The 25846-nt window shown below is 38.1% G+C and overlaps 1 protein-coding gene across 1 annotated transcript in view; it reads right to left on the bottom strand.

Moving 5' to 3' along the window:
- The window catches only part of LOC139721313 (transient receptor potential cation channel subfamily M member-like 2), a 433859-nt gene that overhangs the window by 270686 nt on the left and 137327 nt on the right, over window positions 1–25846 (bottom strand). The window contains exons 7-10 of the mRNA XM_071632667.1: window positions 22706–22889; window positions 14994–15189; window positions 11216–11415; window positions 878–978 (exon numbers count right to left, since the gene is read on the bottom strand). Coding sequence (XP_071488768.1) covers window positions 878–978; window positions 11216–11415; window positions 14994–15189; window positions 22706–22889 — 681 coding nt within the window. The remainder of the gene's footprint in view (window positions 1–877; window positions 979–11215; window positions 11416–14993; window positions 15190–22705; window positions 22890–25846) is intronic.

Here is a 25846-nt window from a genome sequence, read left to right as displayed (position 1 = left end):
AAGTTCCCTACACAGCTATTTTTGCACTTGCCCAGGTTCCAAATTAAACTGAGTCCAAAAACATGTCAAAATCATGCAGTGCTAGAAATACATTGCTGCATTTTTCAAATAGTTTGAGAAAACTTTGCTGGGAAAAGCTTACATTAGTTTTTCCAGAATCAAGGAAATTGTCCATGTTGACTGGTTAGCTGTCATTATGGTATTAAAGTTTACAAAGATTTCAAGACTTACTTCTTCAACTAGGACAATGTGATTTAGGGTGATGACAGTACATGGCTTTTATACATGCATGCATCACCACACGAGTCCCAGTCCTTGTTGGTTCTATAATGAGACATTTACAATTGTTGGATATGATAGATGTCATGGAATTTGTAGTATATAGGCTTTGATTACACTGTATAGTGACCAAAATGGATATTTGCAGCACATCCATTTTTTTTTTTTCCTGCTGAAAATGACATGCACAATAAAGTTAAAGTTTTCCCATAACTTTGCAAAGACATGTATGACAGCATAAGGGCACCCATCTCAGAATCACAATGAAGGAATCTAAAATTATAGCACAAAGCACTCTGTACACTGATTTCTGCTCAAAAAGTGCTGAATTCTGTGATGAATATTTCATTTTTTAGTCATCACAACTTGGTATTTCCATCAGCCTGACCTTCATGATAACATTTGCAGAAAGGACCACTTAATCACTGAGAAAAATTACTTCAACTTTCATACTCACCATGACTGATATGAATGCTGAAATTTGTGCTTACAGCGTATAAAAAACAAACAAACAAACAATGAGTGGTGTTTTCACTTGTCAAATATAAATGTAGACAAACCCTGCTGCCTAAAATTGTATAGGAGCATAGATTCTTACCCCCCACTCTCTGTCATCTGTGAAAATCTCCCGCTTGGCAACATCAACACGATTCCAGATAAGGGCTAGTCGCAACTGGTCCTGCATCCTTCCCTTGTTTGCTGTACCAAATTATATATTAGAACAAATTCATCAAGCTTACTGCTCAACAAAGTATAACGGTACAGTTATTGGTCTTTGTGTGCATTGTAAAATTATAGCAAACCACTCTGTACCCTGATTTCTGTTTGAAAAGTGCTGAATTCTGTGATGAATATTTCATTTTTCAGTCATCACAACTTGGCATTGTGTTAAAGTCACTGAAAGCAATCAATCTCGATGTTTCTCTAATCAAAGATTCCCCTACAGTAGAAATAAGTACAAAGACATCTACAACTCATACGTGCTACATAACACAAAAAACAGCTGTTATCAAAATGTTCACAAATATACAGTTTAAGTTGGCAAAATTGAGCAATATTTTAACTGACAGGGTCAAAAGCCCCATGAGCATTTACGCTCATGTGATCTCAAAGATGAATTAAGGTTGCTCACTAATGCTGAAACTTCCCTGTAGTGCCCCTTGATGCAATGTCATTAGCTACAATGTAGAAAAATAGCAAACATTGACAATTAAACATTTTCACTCGACCTATGACCCTATGGTCCTAACCTTTCCATACAGAATCATTGTGCAGTAATGCAAGCCATACTATACCTCCATACAATTTAATCAAGTGTAGGGATGGAGTAATCTCCAAAGTACAAAGAAAATGAAGTGATTTTAGCATAGAATGAATTACATAACCTCGAAACTTGACCTTTGACCCAAGGACTTCAAATTTCAAAAGAGAATCACTGTCAGGCAGTACAAGCATTTGTACTTGATTTCATGAAATATGGAGAAAAAAGTAAATTTTAGCAATTTCACTTTCCTTTGACCTTTGATCTCATGGCCAAAAACTTCTCATAAGAATCATCTCTGATATATGTATACACTAAGTTTCATGAAAATGACTGCAGGCTTTGCAGATCTTTTGGGGGAAATAGTTCCCTTGACTTGAGTTTGTGCACCCTAGACATTCCTCCATGCATACATACACATAAGCCAAGTTTCATTCGGAAATATCTGATTCTTAAATGACACTGTTTACAAAATCAATGACAGACAGAAGGACGGATGGACAGACAATCCAAAAACCTTAATGATTAAAGGCAACAGTTACAGGTGGAGGCATAATTTTTGTTTTCCTGGTCCCATACATTAACAGCACATTTTTTTTTTTCTTCTAGAACAGGATTGTCAAGAATGAATGAATGAACGAATGGTTTGATCATCAAACTTCGCAGCCAAATGGCTGAATTGCCTCTGATATACATCGACAAAAATACAGTGAGACAAAAATAAATTACACATACAAAACACGAACAAAATACAATCACTACGACGACAACAACAACAAATCATCAGAACATCAATAGTGGCAATACATTCAGTATTCTGTATATAACTCATATTACAACAAAAGCAGAGTTGAGTGAAAAAACAAACCCGGTTTACATGAACCTTATATCCTCCATTACTGACATATCACAACCCTTTCAGGTAATAAAGAGGATATAGGAGAAGAGAGGAGGCATGGAATGAGGAATGTTGAGAGATAGAGAAAGCTACATAAAGTGTGAGGCTGAGACAAGAACAGAGTGAGGGGGAGAGAGGAGAAAACAGAAACAAAGGCTGGGGGAGAAAAAAAGGGAGGCACAAAGGGAGAGCAGGAAAAATGTATATCTACAAAGGATAAAGGAGAAGAAGAAGAGTGAGTAGATTGGAAATGGAAGGAAAGAAAGGGAAAGAAGCTGTTTGTATCTGGGTAAGTGTAAAAAAAAGACAATTCAAACATAATGAACATACATATGTAAGCACATTATTGCATTTCAGTTGAAATAAGGACAAATATATACTATCTATATAAGCTTATAATAGAACTGCATATAAATACTTCAAATTATTCAATTTTCATACCAGTTCTTTGATTATCAAAATATAATATACACAGAAATAAATACACTAGGCAAGTCTGATGATTATTATGCCACAACATGATAATATGATTCCGGTATTAGATAGTTGAGTCTTGAACTTTCGCCAAAACTTTAAACCACATGTGTATATTCAATTTCATAAACATGTAACTTGATTCCTTTCTATTCTCTTAACCATAAACCTTTAGACTCTGACCTAATGACACAAGCCCCCACCCCCACCTGAAAAAAAAAAAAATTGTCTGATATATTTGATACATGTGTGCAAACGCCCTGCGTTTCATGAAAATCATACGCTGTACCTTCAGACGCGAGTAAACATGGGTTGTGTACTAAAATCACGAGACGTTACTAATTTCAAAGTACAAAAACAAAATGTAAATAATACAATGTAAGGAGCTGCGACTTCAAAACTCGGCATACGTTGTGCATTTATGCACATACCTGTACATTACAATTTATTCATAAGGTCTACTAGAAATGGTACGGGGCTTTTCTTGTACCTATTCGATCTGCATCTGACACCAGTGAATGGAACCACTCTCCTCAGGGAACCAGATTATGGGTTTTGTTTAGGAGCGGGCAGCCATTCTCGGAAGTGGGGTGATTTTAACAACAATTTTGCGAACTGACTGCACAAATCTGTTCATCTTTCATAGAGAGATTGGCGATTGTTTACTTGCAGGGCATTATCATATGTCTCATATAAATGTCCAAGCACAACTCTGAGGGCTCTTTTTTTAATCCTTTCTAGCTGGTTTCGTTGTTTGGTAGTGAGACCGGGGTGTTGAACTGGACAAGGTTCATTTGTTGCCATTTTTTACATGAGGCCATTCTTCCAGGTCTGCCAACATTCCAACATCCAAATCAGGGAGATTTCACACAGTAATCAGGGACATCTGTTTGTTACATGCACTTCAATGGGCAAAAATAATTCCTAAATCAGGGAGATTTTAATATTCTCTTATTCAGACATGAACAGATTTTGACATTTTCAGGGAGACTCCTGCAGAATCAGGGAGACTTGGCAGCTCTGTTCCTGGATATCAACCATCATGATGAAGTTCAATATAATCAAAGTCCCTTTGCACTATTTTTCAGGCCATATAAGCCTCTATAATGCCCATGTAATGCATACATGCATTACATATGGTCTCACATTGTCAACACACTCTCTACATATTGGGAGAACCGTGCATTATTGCATCTTGGCATACCAGTCGCCATAGCGACATTTGTAGTTAAACTTGTTTTTCAATGTCAGTTTTCTTTTTAAAGTATGGGCAAGTCCAAGGTAACACTTGCCCATAATTTAAAAAGACTAGAAATGTCGCTTTGGCGACTGGTATGCCTCCGCCATGATGCATGATTCTCCTAATAGTTCTATAGTACATGTGGACAATGTGTAATTACATTTTCACAAAATTGGCAAAATATTACAATGACATGTTTGTAACGAATGTGTTGAATGTTCACCTTCCTTGACCTAAGTTCGATTGGATGATTAGGAGAGCATGTATTTGAGGATTTAAGGACTTTAACTTGACTTTGACCCTTCATAAATTTATGCATTGAGCTATTTTCAAGGTACGGAGAAAAAGTACAATTTTTTGAAGTGTTGCCTTTGACCTTTGACCCCTGAACTTTGCCCCATGAACCCCAAATTCCCTAGATAATCACTGCCAGGCAGTGAAAAACCATGAACAATTTCCAAGATACGGGGGAAAAGAGGGGAAATTCTAACATTTTTACTTGACCTTTTGACCTTTGACCTCATGACCCCAAACCTTCACCAGAAAATCTTAATTGGGTAATACACGTATACACTAAGTTTCAAGAAAATATCTCCAGGCATTGCATAGATATGGGGGAAACAGTGAAATTTTAAGCATTTGACCTTGACCTTTTGAAAGTTGACCTTGAGTATGTCCACCCAAAAGTTGATAGGCACAACTTCACCCCCTAATACACATACATGCCAAGTTTCATTAGGATACCTCAAAAGGTTTTTTAGTTATGCTGTCCACAAAATTCATTACGGACGGACGGAAGGACGGACGGACAAACGGAAGGACAGACGCTACGATGGACGGACGGAAGGAACGGACAACCCGAAAACATAATGCCTCCGGCACCACTTCGTGGCAGAGGCATAAAAACTGACATTGAAAAACAAGTTAAACTACAAATGTTGCTACGGCGACTGGTATGTCTAGCTGCAATAATGCACGGTTCTCCCAATATGTAGAGAGTGTGTTGACAATGTGAGACAACAGTTTCACATAATTGGCAAAAAATGGAAATGACACATGTGTCCAGTGTTTACTTTCCTCAAACCAGGTTTGGTTTGGATGGATGGCTAAATTGTTTATCTAAAGAGAGCAGGTATTTGGGGATTTGACCATTTTCATTTGACATTTGACCCTTGCCCTTTTATCCCATGGCCCACAATTCTTTAAACAATCACTAACTGGTATTGTGGTGACATCCATTTTCATGAAAATACTTTTGTTTTTGTTTTTGTTTTTGTTTTTAAGTGAGAAAAATTGTGATGTTTCAACATTTTCCCTTAACCTTTGATGCCATGGCCAAAAATCATTCCATACAGACTCATTGTGAGTGTTGTATGTAATAGTATATTACCTAGATTTAAAAGTGTAATTTCAGCATATGATAGTAAAATGCGCACATTTTAACCTGACCTTTCACCCCATGACCTATAGAGTTGCAAGAGAATCACTTCCAAGGAGTACATATACACTATAAGTTTCATGATGATACCTTGAGCCATTTTTGAGGTATGGAGAATAAGTTAAATTGTAGCATTTCACTTGACCTTTGACCACATGGCCCAAAACTTCACAAAAGAATCTTTCTCTGGCAATACATATATGTGACCCGCTACAACAAAAGGATCCTCAAGTCGCAGACGGGTGAGCCGAGAAAATTGAGTTTAAAGTCAGATCATCAAAATCTGTCAAAACGTTAGGATTTCTATTTTTGACATAATTTTGTAGTCTAATGTATCTTCTATCATCTGCCGAAATTTCGAAGCTCAGTGATCAAAGGAAAGGCATGAAAATAGCATTTTTCTAGGCCATGATTTTCTGACTTTCAAGGGAACAGAAACGTGTTCGAAGATTTGGATTTAGCGCCGCAGCTAGACTCAACCCCTGGCAAAGAGGGAGTAATCTCACTGGTCAGTGCATGGCATCCTGGTTACTGATTGGTCGTGCATAGACCGCTGGCGCTAAGCTTGAATGAACATCAGGGAGGTTGCTAGGAGCGCACATTCCATTGTCACGGGGTGAAAACTGCTTTGCGGCTTTCCCTTGATTATGATAGCGTCAGAAGGAAAACTTTGAAGGTTACCTCGAAACGCGGATTGCGTAAATCACTCGATATGCGGTAATAAAATCATTGATATCTCCACAACCAAGTAATTTTATGAGTCATGTTATATATGACATTAAACTGGAAGAGTAAGGAAATAATGTCATGTCATTTTAAGAAAATTGTCCTCCCCCCACTTTCGGATCCTTTTGTTGCAGCGGGTCACATATACACAAAGTTTCAAGAAAACACCTTAAGGCATTGCACAGACGGGAAATAGTGAAATTTTGTTAATTTGACGCAAACCCTTTGAAAGAAAGGTTTGCGTCAAAAGAATCACTGTCAGGCATTACATGAATGTACACAAAGTATAAGGTCCATGAAGATACCATTAGCCATATCTGAGATATGGAGAAAAAAGTGAAATTTTAGCAGTTTCACTTGACCTTTGACCCCATGAACCAAACCTTACCATAGAGAATCTTTATCAGGTAATGTATAAACTATCAAAACTCAAGAAAGTACCTTCAGGCATTGCATATATATGGTGGCAATAGTAAAATTCGGAGATTTTGATCTTTACCTTTGATCTTGAGCATGTGCACCCAAAAGTTTATAGGCACAACTTCATCCACTCATACATACATATGCCAAGTTTCATTGGGATGCCTTAAAATGTTTCTAAATTATAATGTCCACAAAACGGACGGATGGAAGCATGGAACGACAACCCAAAAACATAATGCCTATGGTGACACTTAGTGGCGGAGGGATAAAAATCCCTCTTAATTGCACAAATTTTGTGGAAACAGGTTAAGACCAACAAGAGACCCGGGGGTCTCACGCTTACCTGAGTATCGCAAGTTCACTTTCCATGCATTCTGGCGATTCTTACCTGAGAACATTGGAAACATGTGGTGGGGTAGCTTAGAGAGCTGGGGGCATGGTGTCTATTTGCATATTCCATCACACTGGCAAAAATACCTGCAAGGTACACTGTACTTCACAGAATGTTAGACTATGCAGTTTTGGAAGTTTGGTGAAAATCAGTTATCATACCTGCCAACATTTTGAAATGAGAAATCTTACTCTGATTTCGCGACCCCGATATGCGAGCGCCTTGGCGCTCGCTTTAACGGGTGAGCTCCTAGGGTTTATGGTAATTCAAACTAGTTTAGCATGCTAAATTTAAGGGTCAATGCCCCTTTAAAGCTCCATGGGGTATGGTTTGAAGTCACCAGAAAGGGACAATAAACAGGGAAGAAAATTGTATGGGTCTCTAATTTCTATTCTAAATAGTGCAATTGATCAGCTATATGAATTTGATAAACATATGCATGTGTCATCTACCAAAATATTTTATATAAGGGCACAAAAGGTAAGTACTAGGGTTTGAACAAGTTCAGAGCTGGTGCTTATCAGAGAGTCTCACACAAAATGTGTTTGTAGGACTATGTAGAATGTAGACAGCAGACAGAAGATTCACAGAGACTTAGATTTTCAAGCTCATGGGATAAGCCATTCTGTCAGTCTATTTTCACACTATTTTGATATTTCTTAGTAGGCCTAATCAAAATACACTGGGAAAAAATGAGGGGGATGCATTACAACATGTACATGTACAGGTCTAACTGTTACCAATAATACTAGGGCCTATAGGGAACACAGAATAACTGGAGCACAGCATAGCAGTATAAAGTTGTGCATCTTCCCCATCGTTGCTACCAACATCTCAGTCGGTAGATTACATGAAGAACCTGATCTTGCTTGCTTTCTCAGTTATAGAATTTGTGAAGTTTGCTTGGATAACTCACCTACATCATAGTACATGTATTAGAAGGTCGAGATCTACTGCAGATCTCAGTAAGTAAATTTTGGCCTAGTTTTGGTTCTAATATAATGTTAGTACAACTATGAACTAAGTTAGACCTATTATGTACTTGCGCTTGCTAGCGCTTTTCGAGTCCAGAAACATCTTCTTGAAGAGGGGTCCTGCATGATCTGCGGTTGCAATTGGAAGATTATGCTCCAAAATAAATCCTGTGAATAAAAGTTGTGCTTTGCTCACATCTTCTTCCTCCTGTCCAGCATTAGCCTCTAGTAATATGCATGCAGCAATGCCACACCCATCAAAATTCAAAGCAACATTCACTAGATAATGCGATCGACGAAATGTAAACACATGCACATGCTTTATGTTTCACGTGTTGGCAAAGACCCTATATGTTACACACTGCAACTGGATCTTTGGTGGTGTTGGTACAAAACTTACTTCAGACCAAGCTAACCATGTATTAACCTATCGAAGATTGCTCACTAGCGGTGTGCAACTCATGTGCTTTTCTATGGGAGAAAATCCCTGAGTGTTCTTCCAAGCATACACTGAAGTTAGCGATTACTTCTGATCATGCAAACCAATTTGAAAATCGTACATTAGTATACGAATAATTTACGAGTTGTGAGTGCATAGGGCACGAATATCGCACGAGGCGCGAGATGAGCCACTGGTCTATTCAACAAGGCGCGTAGCGCCGCGTTGAATAGACCAGTGGCGAATCTCGCGCCGAGTGCGGTATTACGTGCCCCAATGCACGAACAAAATCATAAATTATTCGTTTTATACAACACCTTGTCCACAATCACAATACAAAATTAGCGACCGCCAACTCAGGAAGGCCCAAAAATAAATGTAACAATTAGGCAGAGAATTGTAAACCACCCTGTGTACTGCTTTCAAACACTCGTCATGATTCGACCACACAGTCACAGGAATCACAAACTCCGCAGGGTCTATACCCATTCTACGCTAACGTTAGATCGAGTTAGGCCTGACTGTTAGGCCGATCTGAGATGTCGGTAGATCTAGTAGTAGGTCTAGACTTTGTCTATTTCCGAAAATGATTTTGTATAAAAACACAGAAAAATAATCAAATTACGGTTTCTCAACTTGAAATGAAGTCTTGATTTTGGGATCACTGTGGTCCACGTAGCAGATCAGAGTCAAAAGTAAAAACACAGCAGTAGGTGTAAAGGCCGCGATACATGCAACAAGCTAGGTAAAGTAACTGCGCGTACACGTTAACGTTGCAGTACTCCGCCGCGCCTGGTCTGTGAGACTTACCGGCAGCGCAGCGCAGCCAGCCAGCACGTACACTGTACAATGTAGTTTGCTGGCGCTTTGCTACGGGTGTGAGCCACAGAACTCTGTGAGCGGCCATGCATTAGTAGCCCCCCGCGAAGCCGTGCTATAGTACCTTCGAGCCGTGCAATAGGCCCATGCCAGGGGCCTATTGTATGGCTGTCACTCTCAATGAGTTTGATAGGTATTTTCTATTGAATGTCATGTGACATGTTCTTGGCCAATCAGAATTCGACATCATTCTGAGGTGTTGTATAAAACAGGATAATGCAATAGTCGATACGCAGTCTGTACTAGTGCTCGCAATATGCATTGGAAGAGTGATCAGTACATCGATTTCCTCATCAAATTGGCAATTGCTTTCATCTTCCATAGATAAATACATTGTGAGCTGGAGCTGAAGTTAGCATAATACTGTATTATAACAGATGCTATTTTTTCCTCTCTTACAGCTTGAAAAAGCGTACTGTTCCGATTTCTTAACCATTTTTAAAGAAAACAAGGCAAGTGCAAAAATGTGTCTCGCCCTTGTGGTGACCATCCACTCCCCAAGGGACATCTACAATCCAAGTTTGGTCACAAACGGACTTAAGGATCAAAAGTTATGACCCATAATAGAAACGCCCCATAAAAACTTAACATTGGGCTCTAAAAGTTCGTTGACCCATGCTTGTGACCATTGACCTTGTGGTGACCATGCACTCCCCAAGGGACATCTACAATCCAAGTTTAGTCGCAAATGGAGTTATTGATCAAAAGTTATGACCCATAATAGAAACACCCATAAAAACTTCAAGGACAAGTTCATCTTCATGTACATGTATATGTGGATTGAGTGAATGCAACAATATTAGTAAAACACATCAGTGAAAGTTTGAGGAAAATCCGACAATCCGTTCAAAAGTTACGAATTTTTAAAGTATCAGCGCAATTACTGCTGGATGAGAAGACTACTACAGTGTGTGATGTCACATGCGTACAACGATATAATGAAATTAAAAAGAGAATTTCAAAAAATTTTACTTTTTGAATAAAGTGCACATTTCTTGGACTTGTTACTGATGTATGTTAAAGATATTATTCCCCTTGCCTTCTGAAAGAGAGAAGTCGAGTGTTCCTTTGTTATGCGAGAAAAGTGAAAATAAGGTGAATTTTCTTTATACTTTCTTTATACCGTTGTACTCATGTGACATCACAAGCTAGTAGTCTTCTCATCTAACCATGACTAAGCAGAAACTTTAAAAATTCATTCAACTTTTGAACGGATTGTCGGATTTTCCTCAAACTCTCAGTGTGTACTACTAATATTGCTGCATTCACTCAACCCTCAAGTCTATGAAGGTGAACTTGTCCTTTAACATTGGGCCCTAAAGTTCACTGACCCCTGCCTGTGAGCTTTGACCTTGAGGTGACCTTCATACACTGTAAAATGTGAAACTTTGTATGACCCCTCTTCCCTCGAAGTTTGATTGCAATCGAAGCTCAGAGTAAAGAGTTATTGAAGTTTTTGTAGCGTTACGGACAGACGACGAACGGACGGACGACGGACGGACGATGGACGGACAGACGCCGCAGGCGATCCCTTAGTCTCCCCTCACCTCCGGTGGGCTCTACAAAAATGGACCAAATATGATAAAATCGGACGGGTTGGCAGGCATGAGTTATGGGGTTCTCAAGAAGAAGATGAAAATTTAAAATGTTTATGCACGATGCACAAAGATGATGCACGACAGACGCCGGACGAAGAGCGATCGCAATAGCTCACTTGAGCCTTTGGCTCAGGTGAGCTAATAATAAAAGTCCCAAGACTGCTCCAAACCCATGTATGAACTAAAGTTTCCTACCTTTCAAGAGGGCATGCAGGATGGCACCATCAATATCCATGCTGGTGCTTGCACTCAGCTCGTAGACAGTGATAAGATGGCGGTGCTGGATACAAGCCTCAATTCGAGTTAGGTGAATGTCCAGATCTTTCTGACCAAACTCCTTTTCAATCATTTCTGCGACCACCACCTTGTCGTCATCTTTCATCACATTCTTCATGCTGAAATATTTATTGCATATATTGCCATTAATGATTATAAAATAAGCACAAAAAAAGACACATAAAATGACAATTATGGAAGTGTCGGTATCACTGAGTATCTTGTATTATAGTATTTGAATAGTGATGATATATGTATAAAATAACGATAGGCGAGAGACAATCACTGCTCACACAGCACAAGTGTACATGCAGCTGCTTAAATGAAAACACTTGAGCCTGCATACCTCTGCATTCTCATGCAAATCAGTAACTGACATTTGCATGTGGCCCTTCAATAAAAACATTTTCTAATCAATTTCTTGATTTGGATCAGTGACCCAAGAATGTGCTACTGATTCTGATCTGATCATCAATGATTGTGCAATTTTTACCAATCTTGCATATAGGAAAAACAATGGCACAATGAGAAAAGATTGGCTAGGTCAGCAGCTATTCACACAAGAAAAACTGACAAAACTAGATTAAATCTTGCCACTAGGAAAAAAGAGTTGCACATTTAATTCTAACTTCCAATTACATTTCATTTAACTTCAAAGGACATTCTCATATCAAGATACACCTGAAAATGCCCCCCCCTTTTTTTTTGCTGAAGCTTAGTGACCTTTGAATTTTGACCCTGAGGGATTTTGCTCAAACTCTAATGAGCATGTTATGGTTCATGTAGCATACCTTGTCCAGGGTGAAGAAAATTAATCTGCAATTTTTATTTTTCTTTTTTTTTTTCTACTTTTTTAAAAAGATCAATAACAAGTTCTGTCATAAACTGGTAGACTGATTCATTCTATTGAATTCTTTATTCTTTACAGCCAAAACACTGTGGCATCCTGTGTTATTACCCCTGACAAGTGCAGGAAAAAGAGAGTAGAACCTAACTGTATCAGTGTCTGGGCATTTGATGATCCATGAAAGTGATTAATGTTCATTAGTCCATAGAAAGCCTCAGCTATACAAACTCCTGCTAAATGATTCAATACTGTATAATTCTGTTTGTCACTTTTGCTGCAAAGATTCCCACTCATTAGAGGTAAGTGCATTATGCATTGAGCATGAGCTTCAATGAACAGAGCTCTGCTGATCTGCAGCGATTTTCGCAAAGAAACTGAGCAAATTGAAAGTTCAAGCTAAAAATAACAGTGGATAAAGGTAATCTCACTGAGGCTTGTCTTTTGTTGGTGGCTTGACAGTGTCTAGTGTGAAGAGTTTGTGTTTGCTTCTCTTCTAATTACTACAGCAGTAAAGTCACTGACAAAGGCTAAATTAGAAAAGCACTCTGAGAGCGCAGACCTCCACCAAGCAGTTACTTTCCACCCATGATCTTGCTCTTCCCAAAGAGATTTTTTTCTCCTCTCTACCACTGGGGAAAAGCTCTTTGGGCTCTTCCATCAATATAAGTGATTTCCACCCATAGGTCTACATGCTGAAAAATTGACCGATTTCCCAATATAGAAGCCTTTGTTACGTCATAAACCCTAAGCTGCACGGCGCGCCTCGCCCTAGCAGAAACTAGAGCACGCCTTTAGTGTGCGCATGCAAACCTCAAATACACGCAGCCTGAACTCCCAAGTTCATTGACCCTATGGCCCTACCTGCCAAATATCAAAAATCCTTCATAAATTCCCAAAACATTCTCGGATCACTACCAAAAGTTAATCGTTTGTTACTTGTGTCATTCTCAACCTTTCCTGCAAGTTTCAACCCAATCCGTTAACTACTTTTTGAGTTATTTTGCACACGGACAAACGAAGGAACGAACTAACTAACTAACAAACAAACCAATGGTAACGAAAACATAACCTCCCCCCTTGGCGGAGGTAATTAATGAATATAACTGTAGCTCTGTCATGTGGGTGATTATCAGTGACAGAGAGAGAGAGAAAGAGACAGAAGACTCTGGAAAACAGAGTCAATGCAGACCTTTCCTTTTCTCTCCTTTTATTGGCCGAAGAGCACAAACATCAGTTTGCATCAAAAATGCAATCATCAAATAGGTCAAGGAATCCTCAAGTAAGGATGCATGCATACCAATGTGCCTCAAAAAAAAAAAAAAAAAAAAAACACTAGAAATGTCGCTACAGCGACTGGTTATACCCCCGCCAAACAACATTTCATAAGCTTTGGTCAAAACAACATTTCATAAGCTTTGGTCAAAAAACTGAGGAAGTAGTTAAATCCGCAAGATCTTTCCTTGATCTTCTGCCATTAATATGCCGTTACCATGGCAACGTACTTTCGGGTACTGTCGAAAAATGCGTCTTGCACATCTACAACCAAAGGCACACATCTGTACCAAGTTTCATGGAAATTGGGCAAAAACTGAGGAAGTAGTTTGCAACACAAAATCTTCCATCATTTTGGCTCATAATATGTGAGCTGTTACCATGGCAACATACTTTTTGTCACTGTCAAGAAATGTGTCATGCTGACCTATATCCTAAGACAAACATTCAATATGAATTCCATGAGAATTGGAAGAACACTGATGAAGCAGTTTTGCCATGAAGCATTTTGCCCTATATTTTACCAATAACATGCTGTTACCATGGCAACGCACTTTTTGCCACTGCGGAAATATGTGTCTTGCACATTAACATATTCAGATGAACATCTGTACCTAATTTCATAAAAATTGATCAAAAACTGTGGGAGGAGTTCGCGACGCAAGATTTGTACCCATTTTTGCCCATAATATGCCGTTACCATGGCAACGTACTTTTGGGTACTATCAAAAAATACGTCTTGCACATCTACAACCCAAGGCACACATCTGTGCCAAGTTTTATGGGAATCGGTTGAAAACTGAGGAAGTAGTTCGCGACGCAAGATTTGCAACGGACCGACCGCCCGACCGCCCGACCGTCCGCTGATTCCTATATACCCCCTTCAAACTTTGTTTGGCGGGGGTATAAAAACTCAAAAAAATCTGGTAATGCATGATTTGTATTCACTAAGTTTCAAGAAAATACCTACAGGCATTGCACAGATATGGAGGAATTATTGAAATTTTGAGAATTTGACTTTGACCTTTCACCCTATGACCCAAAAATTCCCAAGAGTATCACTGACAGGCAGTACATACATGTAGTAAGTTTCATAAAGATTCCTTGAGCCATTTCAGAGATATGGAGAAAAAGTGCAATTTCAGCATTTTCACTTGACCTTTGTCCTTTGACCCAAAACTTTCCCTACAGAACCTCTATTTGGCAATAGATGTATACACTAAGTTTTAAGAAAACACCTTCAGGCACTACATAAAGTCATAGATATGGGGGAAATAGTGAAATTTTGAAAATTTGACCTTGAATTTTGACCTTCAGAATGTGCACCCAAAAGCTGATAGGCACAATTTTGTCCATTAATACATACACATGCCAAATTTCATTCGGATAACTCAGTTTTTAAGTTACACTGTTCACAAAATTGATTATGAACGGACAGACAACCCGAAAACATATGCCTCTGGCGACACTTGGTAACGGAGGCATAAAAAGCGTTATTTGAATTGTGATTTGCATTGCTTTTTCAGAGTGTGTGAATGTACATGTACCTAGTGTGTGCAAATACACACAGAGGCTTACATATTCTTCCCTCCTGTGTCTTGCATCTTGATTTCCCTTGTGTGCTGGAAAGCATAGGCCAAGATATCGGCTGCCCTCCCAGATCCAGCAACAACAACAGCAGGGGTCCCATTCATGATGGCTTCGTATGCTGTCTGGATTGTATTGGGCCCTCCTTCCACCACAACACATACTACAGGCACTGAGACAGATTTTGCTGAAAAGAAGTAAAAACAAAAGAGGGGCATTGAGTTCAGACAAAAGGGCAATACAACCTGTGAAATAAACATTTGTGACTAAATGATTATAAATGTAATGAAAGAAGTGGATATTATCACCCAACATACATGCATTCTACCAGAATTGTCATGAGTAATTAAGTGATTCAGTTATAATTTTGTCTCTGTATTCGCATCCTACTATTACACTTCCTTGGAAAACATGGTTAGCCTTCCTCATGTGCCATTGAGGATTTTTTTTTTTTTTTGCCTATCTGAAAACTTTACTGGTCACATGTGCACAATCTCAAGTCAAATGCTCAAAAAGTGAGGAAATCATATGAATCCACAATTTTTTGTATGATTTTCATTTAAAAAAAATTAAAGGGTGTGTACAGTTCTGGTCGAGGTGAGGATTTAGCTTATAACGTTTTGCGAGATATTCAGAAACCACTCTATGAGATGTCAAAGAGCATGCAATTCTAAGGGGTTAGTTTATTTGATGAAAATCGGTTTTGAAATGGCTGAGATATCCAAAAACAAGGTGAAACAAAGAGATCCTAATAGAAGGCGTGGCCTGTTGCCTTTTATTATTGTCACTTTTTGGGGATATCTCAGCCATTTGAAAATCAATTTTCATCAAATAAACATTGAATCCTTCTTAAAATTACATGCTCTTTCATATTTCATAAGAGGTTTCTCATTATCTCACTTAGGAATGTTCAAAACATGAATCCCCACCTCAACAAGTACTGTACAGTCCCTTTAAAATGAGATTTTTTTTTCACATTTTTTATGTTGAGTGTGAACAATGTTATTCACAATACATTGTTTCACAGTGAAAAAAGATGAAGTTTGCGAACTACTGTAAACATCAACATTTTTGTGCGATAAATTTTCAGCGCTGAGACACTCAAAAAACATATTTACCAGTTCTTGAATTCGCCCTGTTCAATTGCCATCCATTCAAAATAAGCAGATGAAATTGTGAAGATATTTTCGTGGGTTTTAAAATTTGTGCTAGCCAAAAGTATAGCACGAAACAAATGAAAATTAATGTGCCATGAAAAATTGTAGCATTAAAAGCAATGTGGTCACGTGCTCCAGTTCAGGACTGAGGTCAAATGCTCGAAAACTGAGGGAGTTAGCTGAATTCATTAATATTTTTGTATGTTTCTTATTGCAAAAAACATTGCTACCATGGCAATGTATGATTCAACATTAACTAAAGATATGTTTTTGGCATCTACAAACCTTATTATTATCATCATGATCTTATTTGGCAGAAGATGCACTATATAAGATAAATTAGCCGAAAATAATCCATCATTACAATACCACCAGAAATGTCGCTATGGCGACTATTATGCCTTGAGTTAGCCACTATGCATGGTTCTCCCAATAGGTCTATAGTATGTCTTGACAATGTGTGAAGACAGTTTGACATAATTGGCAAAATATCATAATGACACATTTGTCACAAATGTGTTGAGTGTTTGCTTTCTTTGAACTAGGTTTAATTGGATGAATGGCTATATTGTTAAAGACACCAGTAGTGGGGATTTGAGGATTTCTACTCGACTCTTTACCCTTTTAAAAGTTTATGCATTAAGTAATTTCCAAGGTATGGAGAAACTGTGCAATTTCAGCATGAAATGATAGCATTTTTAAATAGCACTTAAGCTGGCCTTTGACCCTTGACCTTTGACCCTAAAATTTTCAAGAGAATCACAGTCAGGCAGTGCATGCATATACTAAGTTTCATGATGATACCTTGAGCCACTACTAAGATATGGAGGAAGAAGTGAAATTTAGAATTTTCACTTGACAACTTCGCCCACTCATATATATACACGCCAAGTTACATCAGGATATCTCATACATTTTTTAGTTATGCTGTCTATAAAATTGATTATGGACAGACGGACAGTCGGACAGAAGGACAGTCGGACTGAAGGATGGACGAACGAACGGATGAAAGGACAGATGGATAGACTGACGGATAGACGGATATTTTCCTGAAAATCACACATTCCATCAACTTGATACTGACATATGTGACTGTGCACAACAGAACCAGCAAAAAGTCGCCGGACAAGGATTTTTAGTGAAGGGCAGATTCTAAAAGAGCAGACTCTAAGCTTTAAAATGATGTATAACTCAATTCAAATGGACTCTCCTAGCCTTTCTAAATATTGGAAAGAAAGCACACGCTCTGGAAAAGTGTGAACTGAGAAAAGAGGCTCTGAAGTATGGGTCTCTTCAAGCGCTTAATCTTTAGTAAGCGGTGCTACCTGCGCAATAAATGGGACAAAGAAACTGGATATAAACCACAGAATCAACAAGAAGGATGGGATTATCAAAATAAGCTGAAATGAAGCATGCTCTATCAACACATCTTGTCCATGATCAATTTTAACTTTCAAAGAAGTAGCATTATCCTGTCAAAAGTTATCAGAGTTGAAAATGGAGAGTGTGCAAAGGATTTTCAAGAAATAAAAGGGACCTATAAGACATACCTGATCCCACTACTCTACAAAAAAAAAAAGAGGTTGTAGGAAAAACAGCTGAAAACCCACTTTCCCATTCATTTTATGATCCCAAACTCAAGAATAAGGTAGAAGACTAGCTCTTCCAGAAAACATGGAAAACTAAAAAATGACTAGGTTGACTTGTTTCACCTTTTTTGAGTCCTCACATAAAAATCAAGGGGTGCGACTTCTTGTTAGGTGATACGCTACTGGCGTATCACCTCTTGTGTTTGTACGGAATCTTCCTTTTTTTTTCTTCTTTCTTTCTGACGAATTTTGTGGACAAAATATCTCAACAATGACAAGACGGAATAACATGAAATTTTCAGTCAACATATCTCATATCAATATCTCTGTACATGAAACTTTTCATTATGATAACATATCTGTGACGTCATCTAGCCGCCATTTCGTGATTTTTAGATAAAGTCACATGATCGATCATAACTTCATAACAGAATGTCATTTCTTTATCATTTTCGGTAGACATAAAGTTCAAGTCATGACTGATCATCCAGTGCTATGCTAATTACCCGGGTCATGACGTACGTGTCAAAATTTTAAAATGCCCAAAACGACTTCCCAATGGGAAATCTCGAAGTTTTAGACAATTTGAAGCGTTTCAAAAAATTCCGCGCTTACGCATCCGTCCGCGCGTTTTCGCACGCACAGGGTGTCAGCAACATGAATATGCACTTTTATCGACTGATTTGGATTACTGATACATTAAATAACAATATCCATTGATTTCCGATCGGTTTTGACTTACAACAAAGGAATGCATTGGCGTCAAAGTGAAAAATCCGCACGCGCGTCTATGTGCAAGTATAGTGAGAAAACATGTCTTTGCTTATTTCGCCATAGCTCTTTAAAACGTCCGGTGACCCTATGTTTTTATTGCATATTACAAAAGCATATGAATTGTAGATAACATTTCAAGTATCAATATTTCCATAAATGCTCTATGACATCATCATATCGTCATCTTATATCAAACAAGGCAAGTGCCATAATGTGTCTCGCCCATTCGCGTACAAGAAATTGTACGCGAATGGGATATAACAGATAAAAGTTTAGTCACAAATGGAACTATGGATCAAAAGTTATGACCCATAATAAAAACGTGCAATAAAAACTTAAAATTGGGCCCTTAAAGTTCATTGACCAATGCCTGTGACCTTTGACCTTAAGGTGACCATCCACTCCCCAAGGGACATCTACCATCCAACTTTGGTCACAAACAGACCTATAGATCAAAAGTTATGACCCATAATAGAAACGCGCCATAAAAACTCAACATTGGGCTCTAAAAGTTTGTTGACCCATGCTTGTGACATTTGACCTTGTGGTGACCATCCACTCCCCAAGGGACATCTACCATCCAAGTTTAGTCACAAATGGAGTTATGGATCAAAAGTTATGACCCGTAATAGAAACGCGCCATAAAAACTTAACATTGGGCTCTAAAAGTTCGTTGACCCATGCTTGTGACCTTTGACCTTGTAATGACCATCCACTCCCCAAGGGACATCTACCATCCAAGTTTAGTCACAAACGGACCTATGGATCAAAAGTTATGACCCATAATAGAAACGCGCCATAAAAACTTAACATTGGGCTCTAAAAGTTTGTTGACCCATGCTTGTGACCATTGACCTTGTGGTGACCATCCACTCCCCAAGGGACATCTACCATCCAACTTTGGTCAAAAACAGACCTATGGATCAAAAGTTATGACCCATAATAGAAACGCGCCATAAAAACTCAACATTGGGCTCTAAAAGTTCGTTGATCCTTGCTTGTGACCTTTGACCTTGTGGTGACATCCACTCCCCAAGGGACATCTACTATCCAAGTTTGGTCACAAATGGAGTTATGAGTCAAAAGTTATGACCCATAATAGAAACGTGCCATAAAAACTTCACATTGGGCCCTACAGTTCATTGACCCCTGCCTGTGAGCTTTGACCTTGAGGTGACCTTCATATACTGTAAAATGTGAAACTTTGTATGACCCCTCTTCTCTCGAAGTTTGATTGCAATTGAAGCCAAGAGTAAAGAGTTATTGAAGTTTTTGTAGCGTTACAGACAGACGACGGACGGACGGACGACGGACGGACGGACGACGGACGGACAGATGCCGCAGGCGATCCCTTAGTCTCCCCTCACCTCCGTTGGGCTCGACAAAAAGTGGAATTAAATCTTTTGAGTTACTATTTCTAAAGGTCCGGTCCCACTGGTCGATGGACACAAAACGTATGCAGAAAGGACACAGAGGACGAGCAAAATTTTGGGGATGGCTCCATCCGCTTTCATCCGCTCCAGAAATTGACAGAAATTGGCGAAATTTTGTGAAAACAGAACGGAAAAGAACGGACGTGGGTAGTATGTAGCGGGGATATGAAACTGATGTTCATCGGAAGCCTAGCGGATGAAAGTGGATGACAGCTCCGAAGGGTTTTACCAGGGGTAATTGCGAAATGGACGCATAGCGGAAAGAGCGGATGCAGGGCGGATGAAGCGGATGCATCATGTACGGCTAACGGAAACAAACGCTTTGTCCGTTTAAATACTTTATATACGAGCTGCATACGCATACATCCTTTCTATTTCCGTGCTATTAACGATGTATAGACGTTCCATGTACCATATCTTTCCTCCCTCTTTCCATTTTCAGCTGCAGCAGATGTGAGTTGCGAGGATGCCCAGAGGATGCAGAGAGGATACAGCGGACGTTTAAGGGATGAAAACGGACATACAACGTTTGTTGCTTGTATGTCACAGATTTACATCGTACATGGCGGAAAGTTCATCCGTTCCACAAGTTTTAAGCAGCTTAAAACTTTTTTGTGCGGATGAAATCACAGTGTACGGATGCTCGATGGATAGAGCGTATGAAACACGTAGCGTTTTCCAACGAATGGCAAGATGTATTTTTTTAACGTTTTATATCCTCTTTGCATCCGTAAGTGCAGTGGGACCGGGCCTTAACATTCATTTGCTGGTATCTCTGTTGTTTTAGATCAATATTATCCCAAATTCGAATATGTTGTACTTTGAAGATTTGCCTTTCAAGTCCATGTCATGGTTTTGCAATTTGATGACGTCATCATACTGGAAATTGTTATTAAAGGCAAAGACTCAAATCAGCCAAATTTACGTGTTATGTCTATGGAAGGTGATTTTTCTTAAACCATGCATGGACTTGATAACGTTCAAGCACCTTTACCTCAGCTGATTTTGCTCCATTTCCTCTGAAACTTAAGTATGTTGTAGCTGAGACAGTAAGCTGCAGTAATCATGCATTTTATTTTTTCAAATCTCCTCATCAGGTTGACAATTTTGCAGCTTAAAACTGAAAATGAAAATGGAATGTGGACGAAACGATTCCTGATTTATCTTTCATATATAAGCTTACGTTCCTCATATATTTCCTCGGCGAGACGTATGGCTAAGAGGTTAAAGGCGACGTCTCTGGCGCCAGAGACGTGAGGTTGCATATGTGCAGGTTCGAACCCCACAAGAGCATGAAACAAAATACTTCTATTTTACTTTCTTTTTCTTCAATGGAGTTTTTTAAACACCTTCGTCCATTTAGAAGTCACATTCTCATGTAAACGCACCCATACGCACGCACACAGACACACACACACACACAATATCCCTTTGTTTTGTGTTGCAGACCACATTGCTTCGACTACTGCAAATTTCTGCAGGCTAATAGGGTTTGTCAAACTCATATTATTATTATAAAATGACGACGAGATGAGACATAGCTCTCTTGGTTATAATGTAAATAATGGTCAAAGTTCATATTTGAAAATACAAATGTTAAAGTGAAGGTGATTCTTAAAAGACTTTATCGCCATGTTTGATTTCTGTTTTCTTTTTCTTTTTTTATATTTTGAAGACCTATTGGTAAATATTCAGTTACATAGCCTGTCTAATCGACTTACTTGCACACGCAGACACATGCATTAAATTTCCACTTGGTTCCATATGACAGAAACAGTTTGATCTGAATTATGTAGGACTGCATAAAAAAACTGGACTTCAAGAATGTTTCTCAATATGACTTCAAGGTGCTATTCAATATCATTTTAGTTGTCGATCACCCGTGACCGATATCTGATGACCCCAAGCGTATCACCTAACTCGTCTTCAGTGTGACGAGTTTCATATCTTGTTGGTTTTGTGATGCACGGTCACATATGTTAAGGGTAGCAATAATTCCCCTGCTTTCTGAAAGCAGTTAGTCAAGTGCTCTTTCAATATGCTCGAAAAGTAAATTTTTGTGGAATTCCCTTTATATTTTTATTATATTGTTGTCCAATCATATGTCATAACTTCTAGTAGTCTCCTTATCCAACCATTCCAACACCAAAACTTTAAGAATTCATAATTTTTGCATCGATTGTCCGATTTTCCTAAAACTTTCACTGATGTGTTCTACTAATGTTGCTGCTTGCACTCAATCCACATTGCTCTTAGGGTTTGGGTTCCCTTTAAATCACACACCTTTAATCTTTTCTGAGTAGAAACCGAGAGTCATATAGGACCTGTCCATAAATGACTATGATCAAGCAGTTAAAACAGATAGAAAGGGCTCACAAAAATGTGACACATGATGATTTGGGAGAAATATATCAAAATCAAATTTCCTTTGACAACCAAATGTTTTTAAAGTTCATTGCCTTTTGATAAAACTAAAGTTAAAACAATTTTCATTATGAAACATTTTTCTCCAAAGTACATCTTTGTTAAATTTGAAGTAGGATAGGCAGTTATAATTAAGATTCAGTTATTTCATATAAATTTCTGATTGGGTAGAATTGTTGTTTGTATATTTAATTTTTATTGGATCACAATAGTCTCCCATTGACCCTACTTTGACATTTAAATCGATTTGGGACACAATCCAAGCCTACAAGTAATGTTCTTTGAACAGTGTAAATAATCTGTAATCTTCTACTGAGGTCACTCACCATTGTCCTTGGGTCCACTGCTGAGTTTCTGCTCTGATATCTCTTTCTCAAGCATGCCCCTGAGTTTGATTTCCACTCCAAACTGGTCAATGGTGCCATTGTCAACCAAAATGAAGTGGGTGTGGTTGGGGTCGAGGAGGATTCCTTTCTTGGCATCCATGCTGTAGTATGCTGGAAACTTCCCCTGTGAGTATAGAATGTGCTTTGTCAGTGTTCACAGATTACAATTAATATTCCTTTTATAAAATCCCTAAAGCCCCTTTTACACTTTCATGGATTACTTCACGGATCACCATGGATTGTTCTAGTGTGCAACATTACGATCATTTTTCTCTGAATGCCGGTTGTGAATGCAATCCCAACTGGATGTCTAAGGGACACGAAGTTGAAGTCTACACAAACAGAGAAGGTAGCAACACAGACCACACTGGAAGTATATGGAGCTAACATGGACATTAAGGAAGAGCATGGAGGCAACATGGGAGTAAATGGTGCCTACAAGGAAGAGTACTGACACTAATTTTTATCCATGATGTCCAGGATAAAAACTTAAGCAAGTTTAACTTTTTCCATGACCACACCAGATGACTTAATAGTGTCAACGCAGTCATGCCGGAAAGAATACAGATGATCCAAGAATGACAATCTGTGTGATCTGTGATGCAATCTATGAAAGTGTAAAAGGGGCTAACAGAACAGGTAATGTTTGATCATTCAGATTCTCCTTGTAAATGGAACATAAATGCAGGTTCATTGCCATTATTTCATGCTGGAGTAAACAGAGTCATAGAGCCACATATATACAGAATATGACTTTGTTGTTACTATAGCAACTTGATAGTTCTGTCATTACATGATATATGGAAACTACTCACAATTAAACATTTGATGTTAAGTGAATCTACTCCATATTCAAGCTGACTGGATAGAATAGATTACTCACACATAAAGTAACAAGTTTTCATTAAAGTGGATATAGAGTAAGAAAGCTGTGCAGTTTTAAAGAATCATGTGTTGAAGAATAATATTGGTCACAGTTACATTTACTGAAAAAGTCATAGGAAGCATTAATTTGAACTGTCGGGGAACAGATTTTTGCCGGTTTAATTGATTTTGTTAAAGATAAGTTAGCTTATGTAATGACTTCCCAGTACGGTGCCCTTTGAAAACTTCTTTGGTTTTAACACATATTTAGAAAAAGAGGGGCAGGAATGGGGTGTGGCAAGCGGATGGTCCCCTTGGGTAAATTGCTGTATTGTTTGAAACAGGTGGTAGTCTCATTTTCTAGCTTGGCATGCACTGGTAGTGCAACCTGGTATTTTGAAAGACAATAAGACTTTTGATTTACTATTTTTGTTTTTATAATATAGTTCAGTAGTTGAGACCTCAGCAGTTTTAAAGGTCCTGTTTACCTTCAAGGAACAATGATTTTAAAAAAAAGTTCAAGATAACACATTTGATGCATATGAGTTGGTCAGTTGTATCACAAAACATCCTTCCATATAATATTTTTGCAATCAAGCCTAAAATATAAGGAGATATCAGTATTTTTTTCACTAAACCATAACTGTAGATGGTTTAATCTGAAAACATTGTTATTATAACTATTGTTCATGTTTTGTGTATTTAACAATACTTAAAGGGATCGTATAGTTTTGGTTGAGACCTGATTTCAGGTTTCCAACATTTTTAGTTGAGATAATGAGAAACATTATATCAAAATATGAAAGAGCATGTAATTCTATGAGTAACTCAACGTTTATTTGATGAAAATTGGTTTTGAAATGGCTGAGATATCCAAAACAGAGCGATTCTAATAAATTGTGGGACCCACACTTTATTACGATCACTTTGTTTTACTTTGTTTTTGGATGTTTCAGTTATTCCAAACCCAATTTTCATTTAATAAACTTTGGATTCCTCTTAAAATGTTATGCTCTGTACTATTCCATAAGTGTTTTCTTGGCATCTCGCAGAAAGTTAAAAGCCCAATTCTCATCTCCACCAATACTGTACCATCCCTTTAACATCGATTATATAATATGGGTTCAAATTTTTACAGTAGTTGCCTCTATCCCAAACATACATTTTAGAACTATTATAAAGCACTAACGCTGGATTTCTGTTTCATCTGCAAATGGTAAATTATGCCTTTAAACTATAGAGTGATTTGTTTTCATTATGTTATATGTGAATGCATGAGGATATGCCCAACTAAATTGGAAACTATTTTGTAGGGTTAGAAATGTACAAGGTAGAGAGATTGGTTGAGCAGTCTGCAACAACCAGTGATTGGGTGAGGTCGCTGGTCGGAGCTCTGTCGCATCAGCTTAAGAGTGACTGTGTGGCAACCATTGGGCATGGAGAGTGACTTTTTGTGAATTTGAGATAAATTTGGTAGTAATTCCTGCAGTATTTTGTTGAGGTTAAAGGGATCACATAGTTTTGGTTGAGACCTAATTTCAGGTTTCTAACATTTTTTGGTGAGGTAATGACAAACCTCTTATGAAATATGAAAGAGCATGTAATTCTATTAGGAATTCAACATTTATTTGATGAAAATTGGTTTTGAAATGGATGAGATATCCTAAAAAGAGTGATTCCAGTAAAGGGTGGGACCCACACTTTATTACAATCTTTGTTTTACTTTGTTTTTGGATGTTTCAGTCATTCTAAACCCGATTTTCATCAAATAAACTTTGAATTCCTCTTAAAATGGTATGCTCTGTACCATATAATAAGTGTTTTCTTGGTATCTCACAAAAAGTTAGAAGCCGATGTAGTCAGTGAGGGTTTTTTTTTGTTTTTGTTTTTTGTTTAGATTAGTCAGAGACTTTTTGTTGTCTTCAAATAGGAATATTATGATCAGCAGCAAGGATAAGAGTGAATTTATAAAGTGAATATTTGAATTGAGGTGAATATAAGTATACTGTGTTAAAGTATAGTTAGTGGCAATAAGATGGTTAAAGATGATTATTGTATGCCACACTCAGTTAATTTGTATTTTTTTTTATATCAACTTTGTTTTGGCAAATGAAATTCTAGATAGCTAAGCTTACATCCGATATAGTTCAGATGATAGAATTGGAAATTTGTATTTGTTGAATGATAAGCTGAAGAAAGTGTTGTAGTACTGTATAT

This window comes from Diadema antillarum, unplaced genomic scaffold (genome assembly GCF_040938485.1).
Source record: "Diadema antillarum isolate AM-2024a unplaced genomic scaffold, OU_Dant_1.0 scf00000001, whole genome shotgun sequence".
Taxonomy (NCBI): domain Eukaryota; kingdom Metazoa; phylum Echinodermata; class Echinoidea; order Diadematoida; family Diadematidae; genus Diadema; species Diadema antillarum.
This window is presented reverse-complemented; position numbering and strand designations above follow the sequence as displayed.